General features: G+C 43.4%; 2 protein-coding genes across 7 annotated transcripts in view; both read right to left on the reverse strand.

Moving 5' to 3' along the window:
- LOC106864815 (T-box-containing protein TBX6L) overlaps positions 1–16,502 on the reverse strand; it is a 30,558-nt gene extending 14,056 nt beyond the window's left edge. The window contains exons 1-3 of one of the 3 annotated variants that reach the window (XM_088176032.1): positions 13,873–16,502; positions 8,308–8,430; positions 7,584–7,726 (exon numbers count right to left, since the gene is read on the reverse strand). The gene's annotated coding sequence lies outside the window, so the exon portion shown is untranslated. Of the gene's footprint in view, positions 1–839; positions 1,357–7,583; positions 7,727–8,307; positions 8,431–10,880; positions 12,498–13,872 lie in introns of those variants that run through there. The other 2 variants (XM_088176033.1, XM_088176034.1) reach the window with 2 other exon arrangements.
- Positions 16,503–16,646: 144 nt separating this feature from the next.
- Positions 16,647–22,516, reverse strand: part of CABIN1 (calcineurin binding protein 1) — a 104,869-nt gene continuing 98,999 nt past the window's right edge. For 3 of the 4 annotated variants that reach the window (XM_014894730.2, XM_014894729.2, XM_088176031.1), the window contains 3 exons: positions 20,462–20,626; positions 18,560–18,786; positions 16,647–18,061 (listed from right to left, as the gene is read on the reverse strand). In XM_014894730.2, the coding sequence (XP_014750216.2) occupies positions 17,918–18,061; positions 18,560–18,786; positions 20,462–20,626 (536 nt within the window). In that variant the 3' untranslated portion in view covers positions 16,647–17,917. The remainder of the gene's footprint in view (positions 18,062–18,559; positions 18,787–20,461; positions 20,627–22,516) is intronic. The other variant, XM_014894731.2, reaches the window with a different exon arrangement.

The raw sequence follows: 22,516 nt of genomic DNA on the forward strand, positions 1-22,516 counted from the left end.
GCTAGCAGCGAGATGAATCAACATCCCACACAGTCAGGAACCGCACAACAGCAGCAGCAGCTCTGGGAATTTCAGACTTCACCTGACAGGAGCGTGGGATGTGTATCATGACTTGCTGCTGCTTCCACAAAGGCTATGAGATGGTCTCCTGCTGCCACTTCATTTGCACACCGTGTATCAGCATGTCTGGGGAACCACATTTGCTACAAGTACTCAAATCCTTTTGGCTTCTCCCAGCTGATTGATGGGGAAGGTGGAGCCATTAATTACCCATGACTAGTTAACAACCAGCTTTCTCCCAGCCATTCTAGTCGCACTGGAAATGGTTTAAAAGTGAAAAAAACCTGAATTTGTTACTACTGCTGGAAAGCGTGGCTAATAGGAGCAATCGCCAGGAAATTCATCCCGAGCAAAGAGGGAATTTAGCACATTACCCTCATCTGTCCATCCATGGAGAGCCCTCAGGCAGTTTGATGGGAAGTCAGAGGTGAATGTGCTGGTGTCTAACAATTCACTGGCAAATTGGAGGCTGAGGGTGTGGAAAGGGATGGAGAGAGTGGATCTGACATGTGTAGGTCAGTGACATACACGGCTCTGCTCTGAGCCCATTGACAGCAGCAGGGATAAATCCTGCTGAGCCCAGCTCTAACGGCAGGCTCTGCCCTAGGCTGAAGGATGGGGTAGGGCACGAGGGAGGGGATGTGTGATGACAAAAGCAGAGACCAAGACCTTTTGCTTTGCATCTCTTTGAGAAGCTGATTAGAAAGAAACATTTTCCTCTGGGTTTTGTAGTAAGGCAAATGTTTTCTGGCATTTCTCCCACCTTAAATTTCATTCACCTGAAATGACCTGAAGCAAGGTCCTTACTGCTCAGCAGGACCCTGGAGGGAGCTGGTTTGTACACAATCCTCAGAGCTCTCCAGCACAGTGATGTCTCTCCATCGCTGGCTGCTGCCTGGGGCTCCCGGACTGCTGGAGGAAGATAAGGTGTCAGCCTTTGGCTAATGGGGTTGGAGTGGCACTGCCACCTCTGCCCAGGCAGCGTTCCCAGGGAAACATTCTGCCCAGAGAGCAAGCTCCAGTGTGAGGGGCACAAAATCATTGCCAGAGAGACAGCTGAAGTATAAAAGTCACCTTTAAAAGAAGCAGCCTTGGATTATTGCTCGTGGGTGCAGTAGGCAGTACCCAACCCTCAGGCTTCCTCTGTGAGAAAGTGTTACCTTATCAGCTTTAATAAACTGGGCTAAAGCCAGGCTGCCTTGTCTGCCTGGCTCTGCACAAGCAGGAAAGGACAACATGGAGCAGTACAAACTGCATCTAAGAGATCCTCCCCCCCAAAACGTGAGGAAAGCCTTCCTGCCATTTAAATGGGACTCATTAGATTCCCACCTGGCACACAGACAGAGGCCACAGTTCCAGAGCATCTTGGCAGCTCTTTGTGAAGGATCCTCTGCCATGTGCACAGAGTGAGTACTGGAAAGTGAAAAGACAGCATGTCATCAACAGGGCCCAAAATAAAACAGATAGCTCTACACTGATACCTACTTACTTTCATACCTCATTAAAAACATGAAGTGGCCTCAGATTCTCCAGAATCCACAAAGTGGCTCCTTAAATGCAGGCTAAGCTCACTGTGAAGCAAGTGCAGCCTGATTTATGCACACAGGGCCATGGGGAAAAGCTGAGTTTTTCCAGAGAAAAAGTCTGATGAAACTCCTGCTCCTACAGCTGTGCCAGCATGTGACTCCTTGTCCTTGTTAGTGCCTGACACCTCACCCAGAAAATAGGAAATACAAGAGCAGGGTTGGCCAGGACAGAACTGCTGAGCTCTGGCAGCACAGGCACAGCCTGAACTTGGGCAGCTTTCTGAGCAAGTGTCTGTGGGTGGCTACAGGAATGGTAAAAGCCTGCAGAGTGTTTTGAGAGCCTCTGAAGAAGTGGTACATATCTGCTATCATGCTGCAGCACAAGAAACAGCTCCTTACAGCAGCTCACATAACACAGCATTTTCTTTTGATGGAGGGGAACCTTTCTCCCTCCTTTTTATGGTTTTGATTGATTTTTTCCTGAGAAAAGCCATGTGCTGTCTTCAGGTATATTACAAGGATCATCCAGACCTTCCTACCCTGGGACCAATGCAAGGGACCCCACAGATCCTACAGATCTCTGTAGGACTGCAAACCCCATACTGAGTCCCCAACTGCATCAACCCCAAATTTCCCCCGTGCTCTCAAGAGTGCAAAAATGACATTTGGCAAAGGCAAGCAGCTGTTTGAGAGGCCTGTTGGTAACATCCCCACGCTAATTCACCACAGGGTCCCAGGCCAGAGGCTCAGTGAGCTGTGGGGACGGGTCACAGGGCAGCTGTGACAGGATCTGCTCTGCAAGGGAACGTGGGAAAGCAGCTCAGGTAGACAAAAAGTTGTACATTATAAGCCTAACATAAGACTTTTCCTTTTGCAGCTTTGAGGATTGAGGTATGTGGCAAAGCTGGGGAGGACACTGCCCTGTCCCCATCCCCAGCGCTTCCTTAGCAGGGGCAAAGAAGGGAAACACTTAGCAGCCACTTAGCACTGCAGGCTGAGTTTGGCCTCAAAGGCTGCAGTCCAGAGTCAAATGCAAAATATGTCTGTCTAGAGCCCTTTCAAGTTCTCCCAGACTGCTGATGGTGGGTGCACTGTTTTCCTGTCAGCCCATTGTGTTTCCCAGACAGAGCTCAGCTCTGTCCCGCTCCAATCCACAAAAAGAAGCTGCTGGAAGGAGCTGCAGCACCAGGAGAGCTCTGCAGGCAGCTCGGCTCACAGCAGCGCTGCCTTGTGCAGCCCTGCATCCTTCCTCCCACTGCTGGCACTCACTCACCAGCCCTGCATCCTTCCTCCCACTCCTGGCACTCACTCACCAGCCCTGCATCCTTCCTCCCACTCCTGGCACTCACCAGCCCTGCCTGAGCTCGCTGCTCTCCACCGGCAACCTGAGAAAAGGCAGCAAATAACTCTGGCTTAATCCCTCTATAAATCCTTCTGCGTTTGTACACATGTGCACACACTCATGTGCAAAGAGAAGCATCATGCAGATCTTCAAAACTGCTGGCAGTTTACTTAACCATGGATTGAGACCAGACAAAAGCCCTGAGCAGAAGCCCAGCAGGCAATACTGCAGCAATCTCTGTTCAAAAGCTGATGTTTCCAAAAAAAAAGGCAGCAGCTCAGACCCAGAAGGTTTTATCTAAACTTCACTGACTTTCGAGATTGCTGATACATTGTCATGGTACCTTGGTTTCCACGAAAGATTACTTTTGTAAAGCCATGAAACCGACAGGTAAAAAGCCAGACTTGAATCGTGCAAGTTAGGGTGCAAGTTACTTTGTTTGGCACAGACAGATCTCTTCTGTCATAAGGAAGTTTCCATAAACTGTTCATCACAGTAAGGTTCTAATCAAATAAAAATCAATAAACACGTATCATTCCGTATCAGAGGAACTACGTTCAAAGAGCAAATTAAAATTGTTAACATTTAAAGTGTTTGGAATTTAAAAATAAAAATTGCTGTGAGCTCTACAGAGCTGTGTAGAGCTCAGTTCCTCCAACATCACTATTGACTCTAAAGAACTTTCTGAGGAAGTCAATTATCATTACCAGAAACCATGACAAGAGAACAATTAAACCATACACAGCAGATTTTGATTCAGAGCACTTACAATAAATCACGTTTCATTTTAATAAGATTTTATTACTGCCTATTTGTTTTCCTTTTATAGTATTATTTATAATTTCTTTGAAAAAGAACTATAAAAAAATTATATAGCCATAGGATACATACAACTGCACATGCATCTCCCAGCAGCAAGGGAATTGAACACACAGGATGTCTGACCTGTAGGGTCTGAGCTGAGCTTTACAAAAAATAAAATGAACACCCAGACAGATTGATGCAGCACATCCTGCTATTTGCTTTCTGAAAACTGATATAGGGCATTATGATGGGACATACATCATCTGCAGCAAAGCCTGAAGTCAGTAACAAAGAGCTGAAAATATATATGGATTTTAAACAGAAAACCCTTGGATAAACTCTGAGCTGCACTTTTTCTCACCCAGCTTGTTCATCACCTCACAGAAAAATGACATTTGGGCCCATAATAACAATACTCAGGTAAGAATCCTTCAACACCACTGATAACAGAAAAAAGCACCTGTCAGGTTTCATGGATTCCTCAAATCAGATTGGGATGAGGCTGCCATAAGTGTACAGGAATTGACACAATCAAACACAGCTGCCACCTCTCCTTGCACTCCTTCACCTCTCCAGATTTTTTTCCCTTCATTCCTCCCATAGTGAAATTTCTCATGCTCGTTGTTTGTGGCAGGCAGGGCTGGGTGCAGACTGCGGGCAGATCAGAGCCCAGGGCTCCCTCCCCCTCCCCAGCAGATTGCCAAGTGTTTATGACCTGCCTCTTATGGCTCTAGAGGTGCTGAATGGCCTTTTCCCCCCTCGACTCTCAGCTCCTGATGGGCAGCTACAGACCAACTTTTAGCGGGTTTGGTCCGTAGTTGTGGATTTTATTGCCCAGTTTGTCTCTTCAGCTCACATTTGTAAGCTCCAGAGTAGATTTTTCCCTGGGTAACACTCTGCAGCTCAAAGAACTCCTCTTGTTTTTATTACATCCTTAGTGATTAAAGGGATATTTAAACCTCACAATGCTCCCTGCTGTGAATATAAAAGCCTAGCATCATTTCGGATAGATGTGCTTAGAAAAATAAATTAAAAATTAGGCCTACTATATCGAACAAATGCTCCTAAGTGGTTAAAAACATCAGACACCTGAATGATTTAAATATATGGGATGCAATTCCTTGAGAAAGCAAGGAGTGACACATGGCTTTTTCCTGCCAGAACAGTTATATAGACAAGCTTCCCTTGGAAGGAGGACAGAGGTGAGCAATGAGTGCATGACACTGAAAACACTGGATTTTATCTACTTAGGCATAAATGACTTTGATTTCTTCTCTGTAACCCTGTAGACATCAATACACTTCATAGGTGCCACTCTTAAAAACACAAACTTTGCATTTGTGAGGCAAAATTGTTTTTAAATGACTGCCACTTCACAGCCTGACCTATGCCTGCCAACCAAACACAGATACAAACAGTGCAAGGTAAATTCAACAGAAATATTTATCAATTCTGCTCAGAAAAGTGCTGGAGAGTGTGCAGGAGGAAATTGAAGTCACGTTGGGGGCAAGCATTCCTGTGAGCACAGATCAGATGGTACCAATAACGGGGTCACTGCTTTTCCACCCTCCAATATTGCAGTTACTGGTTTCAGTTTCTGCTGGGTTCAGCTTTGCTGAGCTGAGCCTGCCTGAGATGGAGGTTTGGACTCAGCACCAAGGACCTTCATTTCCAAATAACTGCTGACAGTGCAGAGAGAACCTAGCAGAGCTGGAGGGCCTGTGCTCTGCAGAACAGGGGTGGGTAAGTTACAACAGCAGCTGGGGAAGGCTGGTTTAGATTATCAGAAACCTGAAGCAAAAATTTGAAATCTAAGTCCATACATAGTTCCCCCAGTATGTCTTTCTGACTTTTTTGTCTTGTATTTCCTCTCCAAGATGGAACTACTCGTTCTCTTCCCTTTGCACCATACTCTGAAAAGCTGTCCAGAGGAATTGCTGAATCTGGAATTCTTCACCCCAATTCCAGATTTTCCCTTAAGAGAAGATCACTTAAGCTTTTATTTCGAACAGTGCAGCCACATCCACCAATACAAATATGGAAATATTAAGGAGGTTCCATTACAGAGGCAATTTCTAGGGTTTTCTGCACTAGGTGTGATTTAATTTCCTTGTTGAAAATATAACCACAAATATAACCAGAGGATACATATGTGAAAATAGCATATAGCTGAGCAGGAAAGTGGCAGGGCCTCTTTCTGTGAGCCTGCTGTAAAACAAACTGGCAAAACCACATGTAATTCTTATCACCTCATTATCAAAGCTACTGGGGAACTGGAGGGAGACTGGATGAGGTGAACACCAGAAAAGATTAGAGGAGTTGGTTAAGGAAAGCTTCCATGATTGATGGCCCTGTTCACAAAGAAGAAATGAACATGTCTGCAGGGTGTAAACATACAGATGACAGAGGAATTAATATTCTACAAAGGGATATAATTATCTTCATTAGCTGGGATGAAAATGAGAGAGATGCAATTTGACTACCCAGGAAAAAACACTGCAGCTGTGCAAGGGCAGCCTGTTCTCAGAGGAACACACAAACTCCTTCCTGTATTAGGCTTTTAATGGCTTTTGCACACACCAGTGGCATTGCAGAGAACAATCCTGCCTTCGTGTGAGCAGTAAAGCAGGCTCTGGTGGATCTGCTCCTCTCTTATTCCTCAGATTCCTCGAATGAGCACTAAATGAATTCAGGGCACACAGAAGAATGGAAGTTGTGCTGGCACATGAACAGGCTGCTGCCCAGGGGGATGGGACCTGGGCTCACTGACACTCTGTGGTCACAGCACTACACATATCCTGTATTTCTACACATCATAATTATCCACAAAACACCAGCTATGGACTCCCAAGGGAGGTGTGGCTGCAATAGAAACACCACTGACCTAGGGAGAGCACTCCCCTCTTGCACTCCAGGGCTCAGGTCAGAATGAAGGGACAGGTGACAAATTATTGAGCCACTGGGTTACATTTCCCACAAAGTGCCTTTGGGTGACAGTGGAGATACCCTAAAGCCACCAGCCATTGTGTTAGAGGTGACAAAAGATTGATCCACGGATGAGAGAAGCATTTTCTCTGCAGTTCTGAACACAAAGTTTATGAGCTGCTCTCTGGACTTCAAACAGCCCTCAGAGGAGAGAAAGGAACTTCAGGTTACACAACCATGCCCACCCTGTTCATTTAACTCCTGCACAGAGCTCATGGTTCACCAAGTCATTTTCTGTGTTCTAACAAACTCCTGCCACAGGCAGCTCCTCCCTTTTTCCATCGCAACTTTCTTTTCGATTCCTTGATAACCAAGAGCAGGTCAGAAACAGAACATTCTCTGTGCTGAGAAGTTCTTTCCTTTGAGGAATCCAACCCAGGACTGTTCTTGCAACAAACTGGGATGGACAATACCCCCCCTCTCTTCTGTTTCAGCCCTAATGCTCACAGAAGTGCCAGATCCAGCTCTGCAAACTGAAGTCTTTTTTAGCAGAACTGATACAGCTGTGGCTGAGGCAGTGGGTATTTCTCATGGATTCTGGACAGGAATATGTGCATCTTTGTCCAGTAAGGTCAACCTTGAGACTGACTTCCCACCCTTCAATACCTGAGTTATGGTCTCTCATTAGTAGAAATGCAGCAAACCCATCAACTCCTCGTTTAAACATGGCTTTAACCTTGCAGGGAAGTAAAATTCACATAACAACAGTTATTTAGGAACAGAACTTGTCAGGTTCTGGTTTAGCACTTACTGCCTGAATTTTTTCTTGCTTGAAGACAAATGAAAATATTCCTGCAGACACACAGATCTTGTGCAATCTGCACCAGGATCAGGACAGTCAGAATAAAGGAAATCATCACTGTTACCTGCATGTCCCCCTGACCAGCTTTGTCTTCTGCAGTGCAGCCATCTTCACTGATTTTGTGACCCAAGGAGTTCCAAACTGCTTCTGTGCCACATCTTCATTAGTTGGTTCTGTCTTGCATTAGGTGAGACAGTGCCAACAAATCTGCAGTGGGATTATCACCATTAAAAGGTTTTCTGACAAGCCTGGCCTTACAACTTGTTTGCCATCCCCAAAGGTAAAGCTAAATCCTGCATCTTGTTCAGCAACATAGCAAGGGCATTCAAGCCTCAGTCAGTTCCTGTCTGCAGAGATAAAAATTATGTTAATGGATGAAGATAGTGTGGGAGACAGTTCCTCTTCACCAAACTCTGCCCAAGCCAAAGGATCCTGGGTTTCCTGACAGCAGTTCTGCCCCAGCTTTTCCAGAATGTTGCCTTCAGAAATGGAATTAGGCCCTTAAGAGAGCTCTCATTTAAATGTATTTACCAATCAGAGGTCATCTTAAATAAACCTCAATGTACTTTTGCTCTCATTTCATGTTTAGCCAAACAATGTAACAGATTTTCTTCAGCAAATAAATCAGAATTCAGCAAAAATAAAAGCAGCAGAATCAACCCTGCCCACTCCAACATTATTCTCCAGCAGGCAATGTGCTAAATCTACATCAGTGTTTTGGCAGTGAGGAAATATGTCAAAACAACAGTATCACAGCAGTAATGTCTTCTGCTTTGGAAATGTGTTACCTTGATGTTTATATAGCCACAGGAGACCATTCAACAATGGCAATGTGTTAATTCCATTGACATTATCACTCAAATTCAGTCACAGGGGCTGGTGAATCCTTTTTTTTTACATGGCTCTTTCATCTAAAAGAGAATAAAGCAGGACATAATGGATGGTTAGTAACATATTGTTAAATGGTTACAAGACACAGGAAATTTCAGCCAGGGAATGGGAAAAACTGAAAAATCCAAGTAAGTCTTAATTAGAACAGAAACTTGGTGTTGCTAGACTGCACTGTGCCAATTTCTCAGCATTCAGAGCTAAGGATTCTCCAAAAAAACTGAGCATGCTCTACTCTTACATGAGCAGCCACTTCTTAGTCCTCTCCAGAACTCTGCTCATAGGAGACTGAGTTACATGGAGTTATTCACCATAACTTTTTGTGTTGCTCTCATTTAACTTAATTATAGGAGTGGTTCCTATTGGATACTCATATTCAATCACTTAAGATGAAAAGCCCCATAGTTTTACCCTATATTGGCTAGAAGATAAAATTATAAACAATTTATGACATAAAAATGTCCTAGCTGCAAATTCAGTGGCCATTTAGGGGTGGAGGGACAGTTTTGGGCAAGTAGTTTCTATATGATGGAGACAGAAAATGGAAGATAAAGTGAAAATCTCACCAGCTAGTGGGAAAGCTCTGAGGCAAAACTGAGTTATTTTGATTTATGATTTCTCCAATTAATCAACGGTGTTATCATGAAATAGATGCAAAAAGTGAATATTGACAAAGCCCAGATAGAGAACCCAGGAAAAACGAGGCAGCTTCAAATCCATCTTATTCCAAACCTATCACCACTTCTGCTGCTACTGTTCTGAAAGCCACCAGAATTTCCTTGCTGCAGCAATATCAGCCACTGGGGGATGATGGGGAAGAAAAGCTGTTAAAGAAAATTATATTCCTAATAAACACTGCCTCAGGGATCACATGAATACAGGTGTCACTAAACAGAACTTACATAAGTTGTTCTGCAGAGTTCCTCCATATGCCATAGCCACCATAACTTCAGGCAGAAGTAATTAGGGCTGAATTTTTTACCAGCAGAGATATTTCCACCTTTCCTTGGCTTTTTGCATTTTTCAGTGGTTAACTGTGAACTTTTGAGTTTGCACATATTAAGGTATTTAAGTCTGTTTATTTTAAAGCAGCTGTTTTCCACGGAAATTTGTGTTGTAGAAATACTTGATGTCACTGAAGAAACTGTACACATCATAGGCCTAGGGTGACACACAACCTGAGGCTGCCCTTTGCTGTCTTCACTGAAATCAAAAGGAGCTATTTATGTTTTGGTACCTTGTTGAATCAGGCACATCTTTAAGAAGAAACATTGTCCTCCTCTCTCCCTCTTCCCCAGCAGACTCTCTGCATTTGGAAATAACATCTCCATATTTTCAAATTCTTTCCAGGTACTTTTCCACATGTGCTGATAGTACCAGTTGTGACACTGTTGTGTCTGTGCCCGAGTTGTAACATGACCACACACCCAGCCTGGACATTGCCACATTCTGGGTATTTCTGAGTTTTATGACATTGCAACGAATTCACCTTATTAAAAAATAAAATGCAGCAGGAGTGCATTTAAGCACAGACTATTTACTCTCTCTTACACTTTAATCGAATTCTCAATTATCTAAAGTGAACTCCCCAGTTTGGAGGGTGACACCTGCAGAGCAGCAGCTGAATTATGTGAATTATGCACAGTTGTTAAAGCCTTTGTGTCTGGCTCTCAACAGCTGCCAATACACGTCCAGGGGCTCAGCCAGGCCAGGCAGCTGCACTGGGACATCTCTGTGACAAGGGGGAGGCACTGCAACACTGCAGAGGGACTGAAACAACTCCCAGGCGTTCTAGCAATCCCCCACTGCTTTCTCATCCTTCTACACCACGAAATCAGTTATATTAACAACTTCCAAGGCCTGGTAAAATGTGCCACTGTAGGAGAATCCTTGTGCAGTTCACTGGATACCCATTTCTGAGACAGTAAAAAGCATCTCAGTGCAGCCAGGCATGCACCAGGAAATGCACTTTGTAAATGTGCAGAAGGGCCCATGACTGCCAGCAGTGAAACAGGAGCTGACAGCACTGCCTGCACAGCAGCAGCTGCTTTTGGCTGCACTGGCACAATCCTCAGCCTGCAGAGCCATGGGATGGATCCCAGAGCAGGACAATCCTCAGCCTGCAGAGCCATGGGATGGATCCCAGAGCAGGACAATCCTCAGCCTGCAGAGCCATGGGATGGATCCCAGAGCAGGACAATCCTCAGCCTGCAGAGCCATGGGATGGATCCCAGAGCAGGACAATCCTCAGCCTGCAGAGCCATGGGATGGATCCCAGAGCAGGACAATCCTCAGCCTGCAGAGCCATGGGATGGATCCCAGAGCAGGACAATCCTCAGCCTGCAGAGCCATGGGATGGATCCCTGAGCAGGTTATCAGCACGAATCCTCCACATTTCTCTTTGCAGAAATCCTTTACAATGTGCAATCCCAAGCTGTTATTATGTTCCAGGCAAGCCAAACTGAAAAATCACCTTGTGCCACTGCTGCTTGCTGTGAGGAAACACGTCAGGCTCTTTGTTTGGCTCCCAGGAAAGCCCATTTGCTTATTAAGTGTAGGAATCATTTCCAGCAGGGTGTCTATTGGGAGAGCCATGACAGAAGTTATTTGTTTGAACTTGTGCTGCTTACTTGAGGGCACAGCATTGAAAATTGATGTTGTAAGCTCAGAACTTCCCCTACGAATTTCTCAAGTTTAATTTTTTTTCCCCTAACCCACTCTAACCTCATGGAGATCTAACTTACAGCCAAGACATTCCTAAGTGAAAAATAACTATATTCAAACTGCTTTCTGACATGCACACAGCACGGTGAGTTTCTTGGTATGTTGGCTCAATTAACAAGTTAAGCAATTCTTTGAGCATCTAGTGCCATCTCTTAAGGGGAAAATTATCACTGCAATCTTACTGAAAGAGTAGCATTTTATACATATCCATGCATTTAGCAGAGAAAATGTGACTCTTCATACACATTAGGGTGTAATTTAAGGAAATTAAATCTCTGGTGTGACTTAAATTGCAAGGAATCAAAGAACACTTCTGAGTATGAAGCTTTTCTGCTCATCCAACATCCTTTACTAATTATTACTGAACAGTATGTGTTCAGTGCTATATTAGATCATAGCTCATGCAATGCATATTGCAAATAAAACTCAGTTGCATATTATTCCTTGTGAACAGCCCTCTGGATCTGCCAGACACCTCAGAGAAGCAAAACCAAAGGAATGTGAATACAGAGGCAGTATGTGGATATATGTAATAATTCAGCATTCTCACAGGAAGCAGTTTCTGAAATATCTTTGCCCTGTTACATGGCCTTTCAATTGTAGCTATTATATCACTCAACTAAAACTCAATGAATACCATTCTAATGTGGTTCTCATATGCTTACACCATATATGAACTTCGTTTATATTCCATTTATACTGGAATTCACTGTTGTTTGCAAGGTCTCCAAAAGAGATGGGAGAGAGAAAAAACAGGCTGAGAAATAAAACTTGAGAGGGGGGATATCTATGTCTAATCTGAGAGCAAAAACTCCTTTTTACCATATATGTTGACTTGGCCCTAGATAGGCAGTTTCCTTCAGTAAGACAATGCACTCAGAGACTGCAGAGTGTTCCTCCCACTGGGGTTATATAATGGAATGTTTTTCTACCAGCTACAGACACAACCATTTAATTGTGCAGATAAATCTTACACGCAGGCAGAAGTGTGATTTTACTTTTCCCCTTGGTAGGAGTGATTTGGTTTTTCTGATTCTGCAGTCAGTGCATGGCCTCAGCTCCACATCCCTGCTCCTTTCCTGAGCTGCCAGATGGCTGCAGGACCTGATCTCACCTCGGGGCTGCTCCACATCACAGAGACTCTCTTACAAGATTCTATCCAAGCTTGAACACTACATCTTTCTCCCATCATTCTCAAACACATTTTCATCCCTGATTAGAATCTGACTTGAACAAAACTACCTCAAAGCACTTCACAGATGCACACAGACGTTTGTCACTGACTCTTGGGCTCAGTTTTGCCAGCACAAGTCCCACGCCACTGCCATGGACCAGGGCTGAATTAATCAGGATTTGCACTGACAAAGCTGAACACATTATCTGAGCCCTTTACACAAGACTGGCTGTCAGGAGATACCCCTGACACCCCAGTGTAACATGCTGCACCTTATGAAAATGGACACACCCAGGGGGCTTCTTATGGGGGAATTAAGAGGAAAAAAAAAAAGGGAAAAACAGTCATGGGGCAAAGAGATTTTGTGTGGAAAGCAAGAATGTAGTGGATCTGTTTTCCTGTCAAGTGTCAATATTAATGGTGACAAAGCAAGCTCTTGGTTTTTGTTGCCATGGCCAGGGACACAATCCTGCACCCAGCCTGTGAGGATTCTCACTCCCTCTGCCTTCAGTCAGACCATCCATGATGCAAAGCACAAATGGTACAGTAGCAGAGAGCCCTTAGAACCCAATGGGGTCAAAACCAGCAATGCACTGCAGTCTCCGTAGTTTCAAGATTGATCTTGGACATCCATTCAGGGTGGGGTTGATCCCCCTCCCCCTTTTTCCCCCCTCACTTCCCTCCTCTGTCCTAGGGCCCCCTCTAGTGCTCCTGGAGCTCCTGGGTGACAGGGACAGCCCCGGGCACTGGGCTGGAGATGCACCCAGAGCCAGCACACGCCTGCACAAAGCTGCTGCTGAGGCCGGGGTGCTCAAAGGCAGCTCTGAGGACTGGACCAGAGGCTCTGGAGTTGGTGAAACAAGCACTTGGTGACGAGTGTCATGGTCACAGTCACAGATGAATTAAACAAACAGCAGGAACACAAACATCTATGCAGGGAGACAAACCTTGTCATCTCTGCTGAGATTTCCTGGCATTCTGTGGGTATTACTGTGAAAGAGCCATGTGAGAGTGAAGGTAACTCATCCTCCAGAACCAACAAACCCAGATGCTGCTCTGATGGCCTCTGCAATCCCACCTGTGCCACCATGCCCTGCAAGGACAGCTGAGTCCCACAGAGCATGACCTGGGCTAGCACAGCCTGTGGCACAGTACCCTGAGGTTACCCCAAAACCCACAAACCACATCACAAATCAGCATCACTGGATCCCATGTCATTAACTGGAAGGGAAAGATGCCAATTAACACTCAGCCTACAGTGAACTTCATCATCTTCACATCCAACAGCAAATCCTCTTCATCCCAGCCTTCCATCACCAAGAGACCACAAAATTTATGTCTGCTGTGCCTTTTTAAAATGTGGATCTCAACTCATTTACTCACCCAGTCCCCTAAAATATGAAAGCACCTGCAGGAGCAGAAATGAGCTGTGCTCAGTGTGTACACACAGGCTACACCACAGATGCTTCACCCTCACTAGAATTTCCAGTTCAATGCTGTGCTTTTTGCAGTGCTGTTAACAGTGCTGGGATCTCACTTTCAATGGTAAGACTTTGTCTGGTCTCACCTGGGCCCTCTCTGTTTCCTTCAGTCCATTTTGTGTCCTATCAGCTTCAGTTGCTGCTGTGCCTTCCTCATCTTTTCCTGGTCTCTTTCTCCCTGACCATATGGTGTTTATTTTGGCTGCAAAAGACATTAATTTCATTATTCATGAGAAATCTCACTCCAATTAAGAAAAAAAAACCAAAACCAAAAACCAAGAGACAACAACTGACAAACCCTAGCACATAATAAAATTAAGGAGGTACTTGGTATCTTCCTTGATCTGCTATTTTGGTTGTGGAAGGAAACATTATTAGCTTTTGCAGAAAATGCTACAGCATTTGTCAGACAGTGGGCAGAAGCCACTAATGACAGCTGTGCTCAACAAAATTAATTCTTAGTAAAACACTAGTCCTTGCCTGAGAGAGAGAAATTCTCAATGGTCTCAACTACACATGGATTATCTAATCCCTGTGCCAGGAAATGAAAGTGCAAACAGCCAAACCCCAGTACTACAGATCTTAACAATACTTTCACCTTAACAGTGAAAGATACCTGTGTGCAAAGAGAGTGCCCAGTAACAGCACAGATAGCAACTCTCCACAGCCAATTCAAAAAAAATTCCTTTTTCCATATCCTTTGGAACAAAAATGGTTTTGCTATTTGCCTGAAAGTCTTAACAGTCTGGCTTTTCAGGAGCCAAAAAGGATTTGGTTTTTAATCAATTACTATCAAGAAAAAAAAAAAAAAAAAGAGAGAAAGCCTCACCCCACTTGGTCACAGACCTGACCTTTAAGTTTGCTTTAGGCATCAGATATTCCTATCCCTATGGCTTCAAAGGGAAAACCCAAACCAAAACCATACCAGAGCAACATACTTCAGCAGCTGCCATTTATTTTCTGGCACATCAGAAAGACACCTGGGAACAGATTTCAGAAGCAATGGTTACCTAAAGTAAACCCTGAAGGCAGATGAAGTGTTTACATTTCATCTGCAACTTGGTCAATTGGATCTTGCCTGGGCTTGAATTTCAAGCTCTTACCACCAGGATTAGACCAAAATAAAAGAAACTACTTCAAGTCATTGCTAATTTCCTTGATAATTCCACAAGATGACATGCCAAGCTTCACGAGGTCATTACTGAGTGAACAGCTCTGCTTAGAAGGATTTCAACTTCTTGCTCCAAGTACCTTTGGGGATGGTTCTTCAGACAAACATCATTACCCCAGTGACCCAGGGACCTTGGCACCTCCACTGCAGGACGTGGCTCCTCGAACTGAAGAACTACATCAGCTGTACTTACAGACAGGAGATTTCACACATGGAGAAGAACAAAGGCTCCTTCAGTGCAGCAGCAACACCTTTGTGGAAGAAAGCTCACAGCTGAGAAACATGGCATTTAGTCAACAGCAGAAGGACAGCACTGGAGGGAGGTGGCCTGTAATGGTTCAGTGTCAGTAATTTCTTGAGCTTGAGAAAAAGTCCTTGAGCTACTCAAGAGCATAATGGGAATTAAAAAAAATCATAGATTAAAACAAAAAAACAAACAAAAAAAATCTAGGTAAGAGAATTCAGTATAGCACAAGACAAGCTGCATAGTTGAGTAATTTGAAGGTGAAAATGAGTTTAGAGCAGATCAGCAAATGCAGCTCTTGTTGCTGGCAGGAACACTTACACTTACTGTCCTAACTTTCCTGAACCAGCAAAATTTTAAATCCTTCTCAAAAAGCAGGACTAGAAATCAAAAGAAAGCTCAAGACCAGCATTTTAGGAAGTCTGGAGAAAAAAAACCCAGAAAGCCAAGGGATTCTTAAGAATAATAAAAGAAAACCAACAATTTTCAGTGGTCACATTCCATTAGAAAATCAGATGCTTTATACATCAAACCCAAGCTAAAATTTTAAATGTGATCTTTAAGTTAGCAATACATTTAAGAATACACATTAGCCAAACAGTCTGTGTAGTCTATTCCATTTGGGTGGAAAAGCTCTGTTCAGAACTACACCCTCCCCTTTCAATTTCTCATAAGCAGCTGATTTATTTCATTCTGTGCTTGCTTCTAGAAAACCTAAACATCATGTTTACCTGAAACTTCTCAGTCTTTTACCTGCCAGTGACTACACAGTATGCAATACACTGCATTTAGAACAACTTACAGCAAATCAGAGTAAACACTGAAAACATTTTCCTACTGCAAACACGTTTGCTTTTACCATCAGCTGCCTCTTCTTTTCTGTATCAGTGGCACTCACCTCACCTGTCACTTGTAGTAAGTGAAAAAGTTACACAAACAGTTGCTAACACATCCAAAATGGACATGCTCACTTCCTTATAAACCACATTTTCTTCAAAACAAAAGCCCCAGAATTTGAGAACAACCTTGCAATACAAAGTTTGCCACAGCTTCTTCTTATCCACAGTCCATTCATCATTCTTATCAATGAGATCAGTGGATCAAGTGCAAATTTGTACAGTCAAATATTCTGTGTGATCCTGCTCCCCATGTGGTGTCTTCTCCCTTATGTTGCTCATCAGCTTTCAAAAACACCAAGATGGGTGAAAAAGAATTCATGTCTCAGTGGGAAACTGAAACTGCTGCAGGCAGCTTTGGCAACACTGGGTTCTGGGTCTCACACACCAAACACAGCCCCAGAGCTCTGGCAATCCTCAGAAAATAAAGGGGCTCCCATCAAGTTCTCCCAAGCCCTTTTTTGTTACCCAAAACTAAAAGGAAAGAGGAGCAGTGCTTTTTCTAGAACCACGGCACCTTGTGCCCTCTCAAACAAACAGAGACAACAGTGCATTTCAACTTTATTAGAAAAGAAACCCAAAAGTTTATACAAAGCTCTGCATTTTACAGAAAACCAACCCCCCCAAACACAAAGAAATCCGACATTGCAAGCTGTATGCATTTTCTGTTTTCATATACAGACATATATATATGTACATACACATATATATATGTGTGTGGGTGCACGAGGGTGTATATATAGTGTGTGACTTTTTTTTTTTGCATGGTTTGCATTCATTATTTTACAAAGTTAACATTCAGTAGAAAAAAAAAAAAAGGATTTTTGTTACCATTATTTTCTCATATAAATAACTGTGAGCAGTCCCTCTGCAGATAGATAAAAAACACCTTTTCGTGTCATTCTGTAAAAAACAGACATTACTGAAATGGTACTGAAATCTTTCAAGTTTTTTTTTTTTTTTTCAATACCACCATAAAAATATCATCTAGCCCCCAATTCAAAATGCTTGTCCAAGGCATTAGAAGAGAAAGGACTGTAAGACAATTCTGGAAAGATCAGTTCTTTAAGCCAACATTCAGGTAGATAAATTTTGCTGGACCTCATACATTGGTGTGAAATGAGCACGAACAGGAGACCACCCTCTCTGTCTGCCTGGAAAAGCTGGTTCTTTTGTCTATTTGAAAGAGTCAAATTCCAACAAAGCACCCAGCAGTGTGAAGGAGCTGACAGACTCTCAGCTCACCCTCCTTGCCCTATGACAAAGCCACAGACTTTCTCAATGCAATTAAAATCTCGACCAGCTCAGCACATTTTTCCTACTCCATTCACCTCAAAAGGAGCTGTTGGATTAATCATGGCATGGTTAGACAGACATCAGGTTGCTGAATTACTGGGAGAAAAACTTAGCTAGAGGGGGAAAATACAAGACAACTAAAAGGAAGAAAACACTAGAGAAAAGAGCTACTGGAGCAACTCCCAGGGCTCTGGTTTGGAGAAGCAGGAACAGCAGAGAGAAATGAACTGCAGCTCAGAACATCCTTGTGTTTACTGAAGTTCCTGGTGACAGCGTGATCCAGATCAACCAACTGCCTGGTAAACAATCAATCATTCTTTCTGTCAAGCACCATGATGGGCAGAATGGTGAAGAGTCTGAAGGCAATACAAGTGGTTGTGGTGATAACAAACGTAATGAAAGTGAAGAACACAATGATGCCAATTAAATGGAGAGTAATGCCAATGAAGATGTTTCAACTTCCAGAGATGCTGGCAACAAGAAGAATGGTTATGTGGTTGGTGTTGATGATGGCCAGAATTCATTCATATGTCCATGTAGTCATCATCTTCATCAGTATCACTTTCCAGTGAGGACTCCTGGCTTGAGGTCTCTAAGATTTCCAAAGCTGGCTGACAAAGGCTCTCCTTCTTTACATTCGCTGCAGACTGAGCAGACAAAATAGCAGACTGATCCCAAAAAGAGAGAGAGAGAATATATTGCTAAATAGTCAGGATAAACCCATGATCACAGGGACAAAAGCCCACTGGTTGCTATTCCTTCACATTCAATAACTGTCTTGTGTTGATAAAAGATGTCATCCTAATGTAAAACAACATAACATTTACCAGTAGGCTTCCCCACAGTTACTGTTCTGGTAGCTTCCACTAATCTAAGAACTGCAATGGCTCCACTAGGTCACTCAGCCATTTTTGTAACTTTTTTCCAAATCCCTCAGAAAAGGGATAGGGACTAGAATAGCTCTCATTTCACCCACAGCCAGTATCTCACCAGTCCTTTAAGAACTGGCTCCTGCTGGTAACAGCTAGCACCTCCTTCCACTACTTATCTACCTCTGGTTATGAACTGGGGACATGAACTGTTGCTTCTTTCATACAAGTATTTTATTGAGGGGAGAATTAAGATAAAAACAAGAATCTAAAAAATTACTGTTTCCCTTTTATTACCTTTAATTTTTGCTTGGTCTCTTCTGAAATGCTGCCCTTTGGAGAAAGGAGGGTGGGAGTGGGTGGAGTGACAGTGATCTCAGGTGGAAATTTGGTGACAGATGAAGGTATGAAAAGCTTTGGCATGTTGGGCAGAATGCGAGTTTTTACTCGGGTGCCATCTGTCTTGTTCTGCTGACTTCCCAAAGTCTGTGAACTGGAGCTGAGTTCAGGCTTGGAACTGGAGGCTAAACAGAAAACAGCAAGGAAAAAATATGTTAGGAAGTTATCTAGGATTTCAGATGTCAAAGAAGAGGGAAGAGTTCATTGTTTGATGTAAGGCTGGCTCAAAAGGCCTCTCTTCAAGCTTTACAATAACCAAAGCTTAGAACCAGAAAAAAGATTGTATAATGACAACTGGAAACTAGCAGTAATTAAAAAGTATCTTACTGGATGGCAGAAACTCAACCTGAGCAGGCACAACAAGTGGCAGTGTAGCCCTGGCCATCTACATCTACTACAAACACCCTTGTGTCAAACAAAGCTCTTCAGCTTGACTTATGAGCCTTCATTTCCTGCACCACAGTGTTGTCTCTTTAATTACTGAGAGAGCAACTCCTCAACAACTGCACAAAAATATATGGTAACACCTGTCAAAATTTCCCCATTAGTCTGCTCAAGCTCCTTGCTGTGCCCATGCCACTGGTCCCACACGAGTTGGCATCATCTCCACATCCTCCCCAAGTGCCCCAGCTGGGGTCTCTGCAATGCAAACTTTCTCAGAGTGTTTATTGAGGACATCTCTAGAGAAGGATCCAGCCCTTCCCTAGGCACTATAACATTACACAATAACAATAACCAGTAGATGACAATGCTCTTGATGTTAAAATTTGAATATTTGTTAAAAGATATTTCTTACTAATAGTGCTGCTATTAATAATGCTGCTTCACATGGAGTCAAAATTATTTTTTAGAAACTATATAAATGGAAACACCAGAGCTTTTCTCAGTCTGGTAATAATGACAGGTGTTCATATACATTTTTTCAGATTCAGTGCTGTCAAATCCATCTCTGGCAGATATTGGGAACCGACATGGCCACTTACACACAGCAAAATAAAATGCCAGTTTCCTAATGCTATCCTGACAAACAGCAGCAGTACAGCAAGCTACTGAGGGATGTAAAATTGAAATGCATGTTCTCAACAGCACACAGGAATGTAAGAGCTGCCACAAGAGATGAGGCATGGCTTTCCATCAAGGTCAGTGACCCATCTCCATGGGCAGCCAATCCTTCCAGACAGTAATCAGACACAGGATAATCTGCCTCACACAAAGAAGGAAAAACAAGATACCCCAAACATGAATATCTAGATTATGCTTGCCTGAAATACCAGGTTTTACATTTTTTTCAATTAAAACACCAACTTCTTCTCTTGGGAAGAGGGCAGGGGAGGGATAGAACACATTAACTGCTGTAATGCTGGTTTTTATGTTTACTCAGACTGAGTCAGTTTTGTGAAAAACCATTTCCTTCTGCTAAATATCCCAGTAGTGTAATCCAAGGTGTTATCATACTGCCCCATATAAGACTTCAATTAAAAGAAAAATTCTGCTTTAAAGGCTGCACAAACTATATTGTATGAGAGCTGGTACTGGAGGTTTTTGATTTGGCTTTACTGCCATGGTATTTAGCATGCCAGACATGCACCAAACACAATCAGCACTAAGGGATGACAGGGCTCTTGCCCAGGAAGCTCAGGCATTGCCAGCAATGCATCCAAACTCTGCAATACTTCACTGGAAGGCAGGCAGAGAAACTGAGGAATGCCAATCCCAGCTGTCCAAGCAGTCAGTGCCTACAGACTGCTGCACAGCTCACCACCCCATTTCAGAATTCCCTGAAGCACAGGAAGCTCCTACCTGGGGTACAAACATGTCCCGAATTTGTGCTGGCCACGGGCTCCACTTGCCAGCAGACAGGCTCTGGCGATGGTGCGACAGTGGCCATTTTCATCTGCTGACAAAGCCGTGACTCCTGCTGCTGAAATCCAAGCCCCTCCAAAGGCACTTCAAGCTCTTCTTCCTCTTTAGTAATGAAATATAATTCACAGATTAAGAGACATCCTGATCTCTCTCCCAAGCCTCAAGCCTTTTGCTGCCTAACCAACAGGTAGAAAAATCCTTTTAACCCTTGCTCCATTTCTAAACCGTAACATGACTGAGTGAAATTAAATATTGGTAAGTTAAGATGGCAAAAGCAACTTTTTCACACTTAGTGCCATCAATTCAAACTCTTTTAAAAAAAGTGTCATTTAAAAAGCAAAGGAAAAAAATTCTGAGTCTGACATTTTGTCATCTCTGCACATCTGCAAAAACACAGAGAGCTGAGCATTTCCTTTGGGGCTGTGAGGGCTGGAAGGAAGAGCTGCCACATGCAGAGCAAAATCCATCACCCTTAATGAAGGAGTAGCTGTGATCAAATGGGTCCCTCTCTGATCTCCAGCACAGGTACCTGCTACACTGAGCACAGCTCACTGCTGAGGAAGAATCCTTACTGTGAACCTCGAGTAGCAGGGCCAAATCCATTTCTTGTGAAACCAAAATCAAGTGTTACTGAATGCCCACCCTTCACTGACACATCCACTGTACCTCTATAAATATATTAGCTTAAAATTCCCACCTTCTGCTATTCTAGAACCTGGGATGTTTATAACTCAGAGTCCATGTGTGTGTACAGTCTTGTTATTATGTACCAGCTGTACCTGCTTTTCAATTAATGCAGTGTTAAACCAGCTTTCATACACACTGAGCTGCATGGTGTACATAACAGGAGTCATTTTCTCTGAACTACTGAGCTGCCAGTGCCCTTTTGGGGCAGGGCAGAAACCCTTTCAAGGCTATGGACACACAAACAAGCTCTTATTCTCTCTTAAAAATGAAGAGATTCTACAAAAAACAAAGGGCTGCCTAGTCTAATTTGAATCACCTCGTATTTCCACAGGCTAAGGTGTGCACAGGCAGCTATCAGGGACCAGCATATGCAGTGGATATTCACAGTCTCACTTGCTCTGAAATTCTTTGTATGGCAATGCTCTAAATTAATTTGGGATTTTGACCATGCAACGTCTTAAAAAGGAATACATATTTTAACTTTTCCTCATTGGAAAACTGCTCCCACCCCCTCAAGTGTTGAAAACACTTCTCCATCTCCACCAATATAGAGAAGATCTTGGAATTTACCATGGTAATATTCTCCTGTACAAGAGTTCCCCTTGTAGAAAGTGCTTCAGAAAACATCACAGCTTAACAATCTGATCTATACCATTTGAAAGATGCAACTTTTCTACAGAGCTTTCATTTTTATGGCTCTTAATAACTTGTATGAAAAAAAGCTCAGGAGAGTAGACTGTTCTTTCATCCACTAAATTTCATAGATAAAGAAAAATCCCCATCATCTAGACCTGTAGCTGAAAGCTCACATAAGCCTTAGGATAAATGAGATTGCTTGTAGCAAAGTGTCCAAGAGCTCCCAAAAAGGAAAGGTCACCCACGACAGCACAGTTCACAGTTCTCCTGTTCTGAGATGTTCCACTCACTATCAAGCACAAAATGGAACAGGCTAATGCAGATCAATGTACTTCTCATTCTCAGCACTCTCTTGCACATTTTTCTCTGGATACTTCAAAATACAGCATTGGAAGTAGGAAAATAATCTTTGCATCTGTGCATGTATTAATAGACCAAATCAGCTGAGAAAGTGCAGAAGGAAGTGCTGAACTGTAGGAATCTTGAGTAGGAAAATCCCAAAGCATTGTTTCCCTCCTGAAGCAGCAGAGGAGAGCTGAAGGCTCCCTGGGTGCTGCCTGCCCTTTCCAGCTGCACACGGGGACTGAGGGCCAGGCTGGGAAGGAGCAGAGCCCGTGGGCAGCAGGAGCAGCCCCAGGCCAGCTCTCACACATCCCACCCCAGTGCTGT

The sequence above is a fragment of the Sturnus vulgaris genome, chromosome 19 (genome assembly GCF_052056855.1).
Source record: "Sturnus vulgaris isolate bStuVul1 chromosome 19, bStuVul1.hap1, whole genome shotgun sequence".
NCBI classification, from domain to species: Eukaryota; Metazoa; Chordata; class Aves; order Passeriformes; family Sturnidae; genus Sturnus; species Sturnus vulgaris.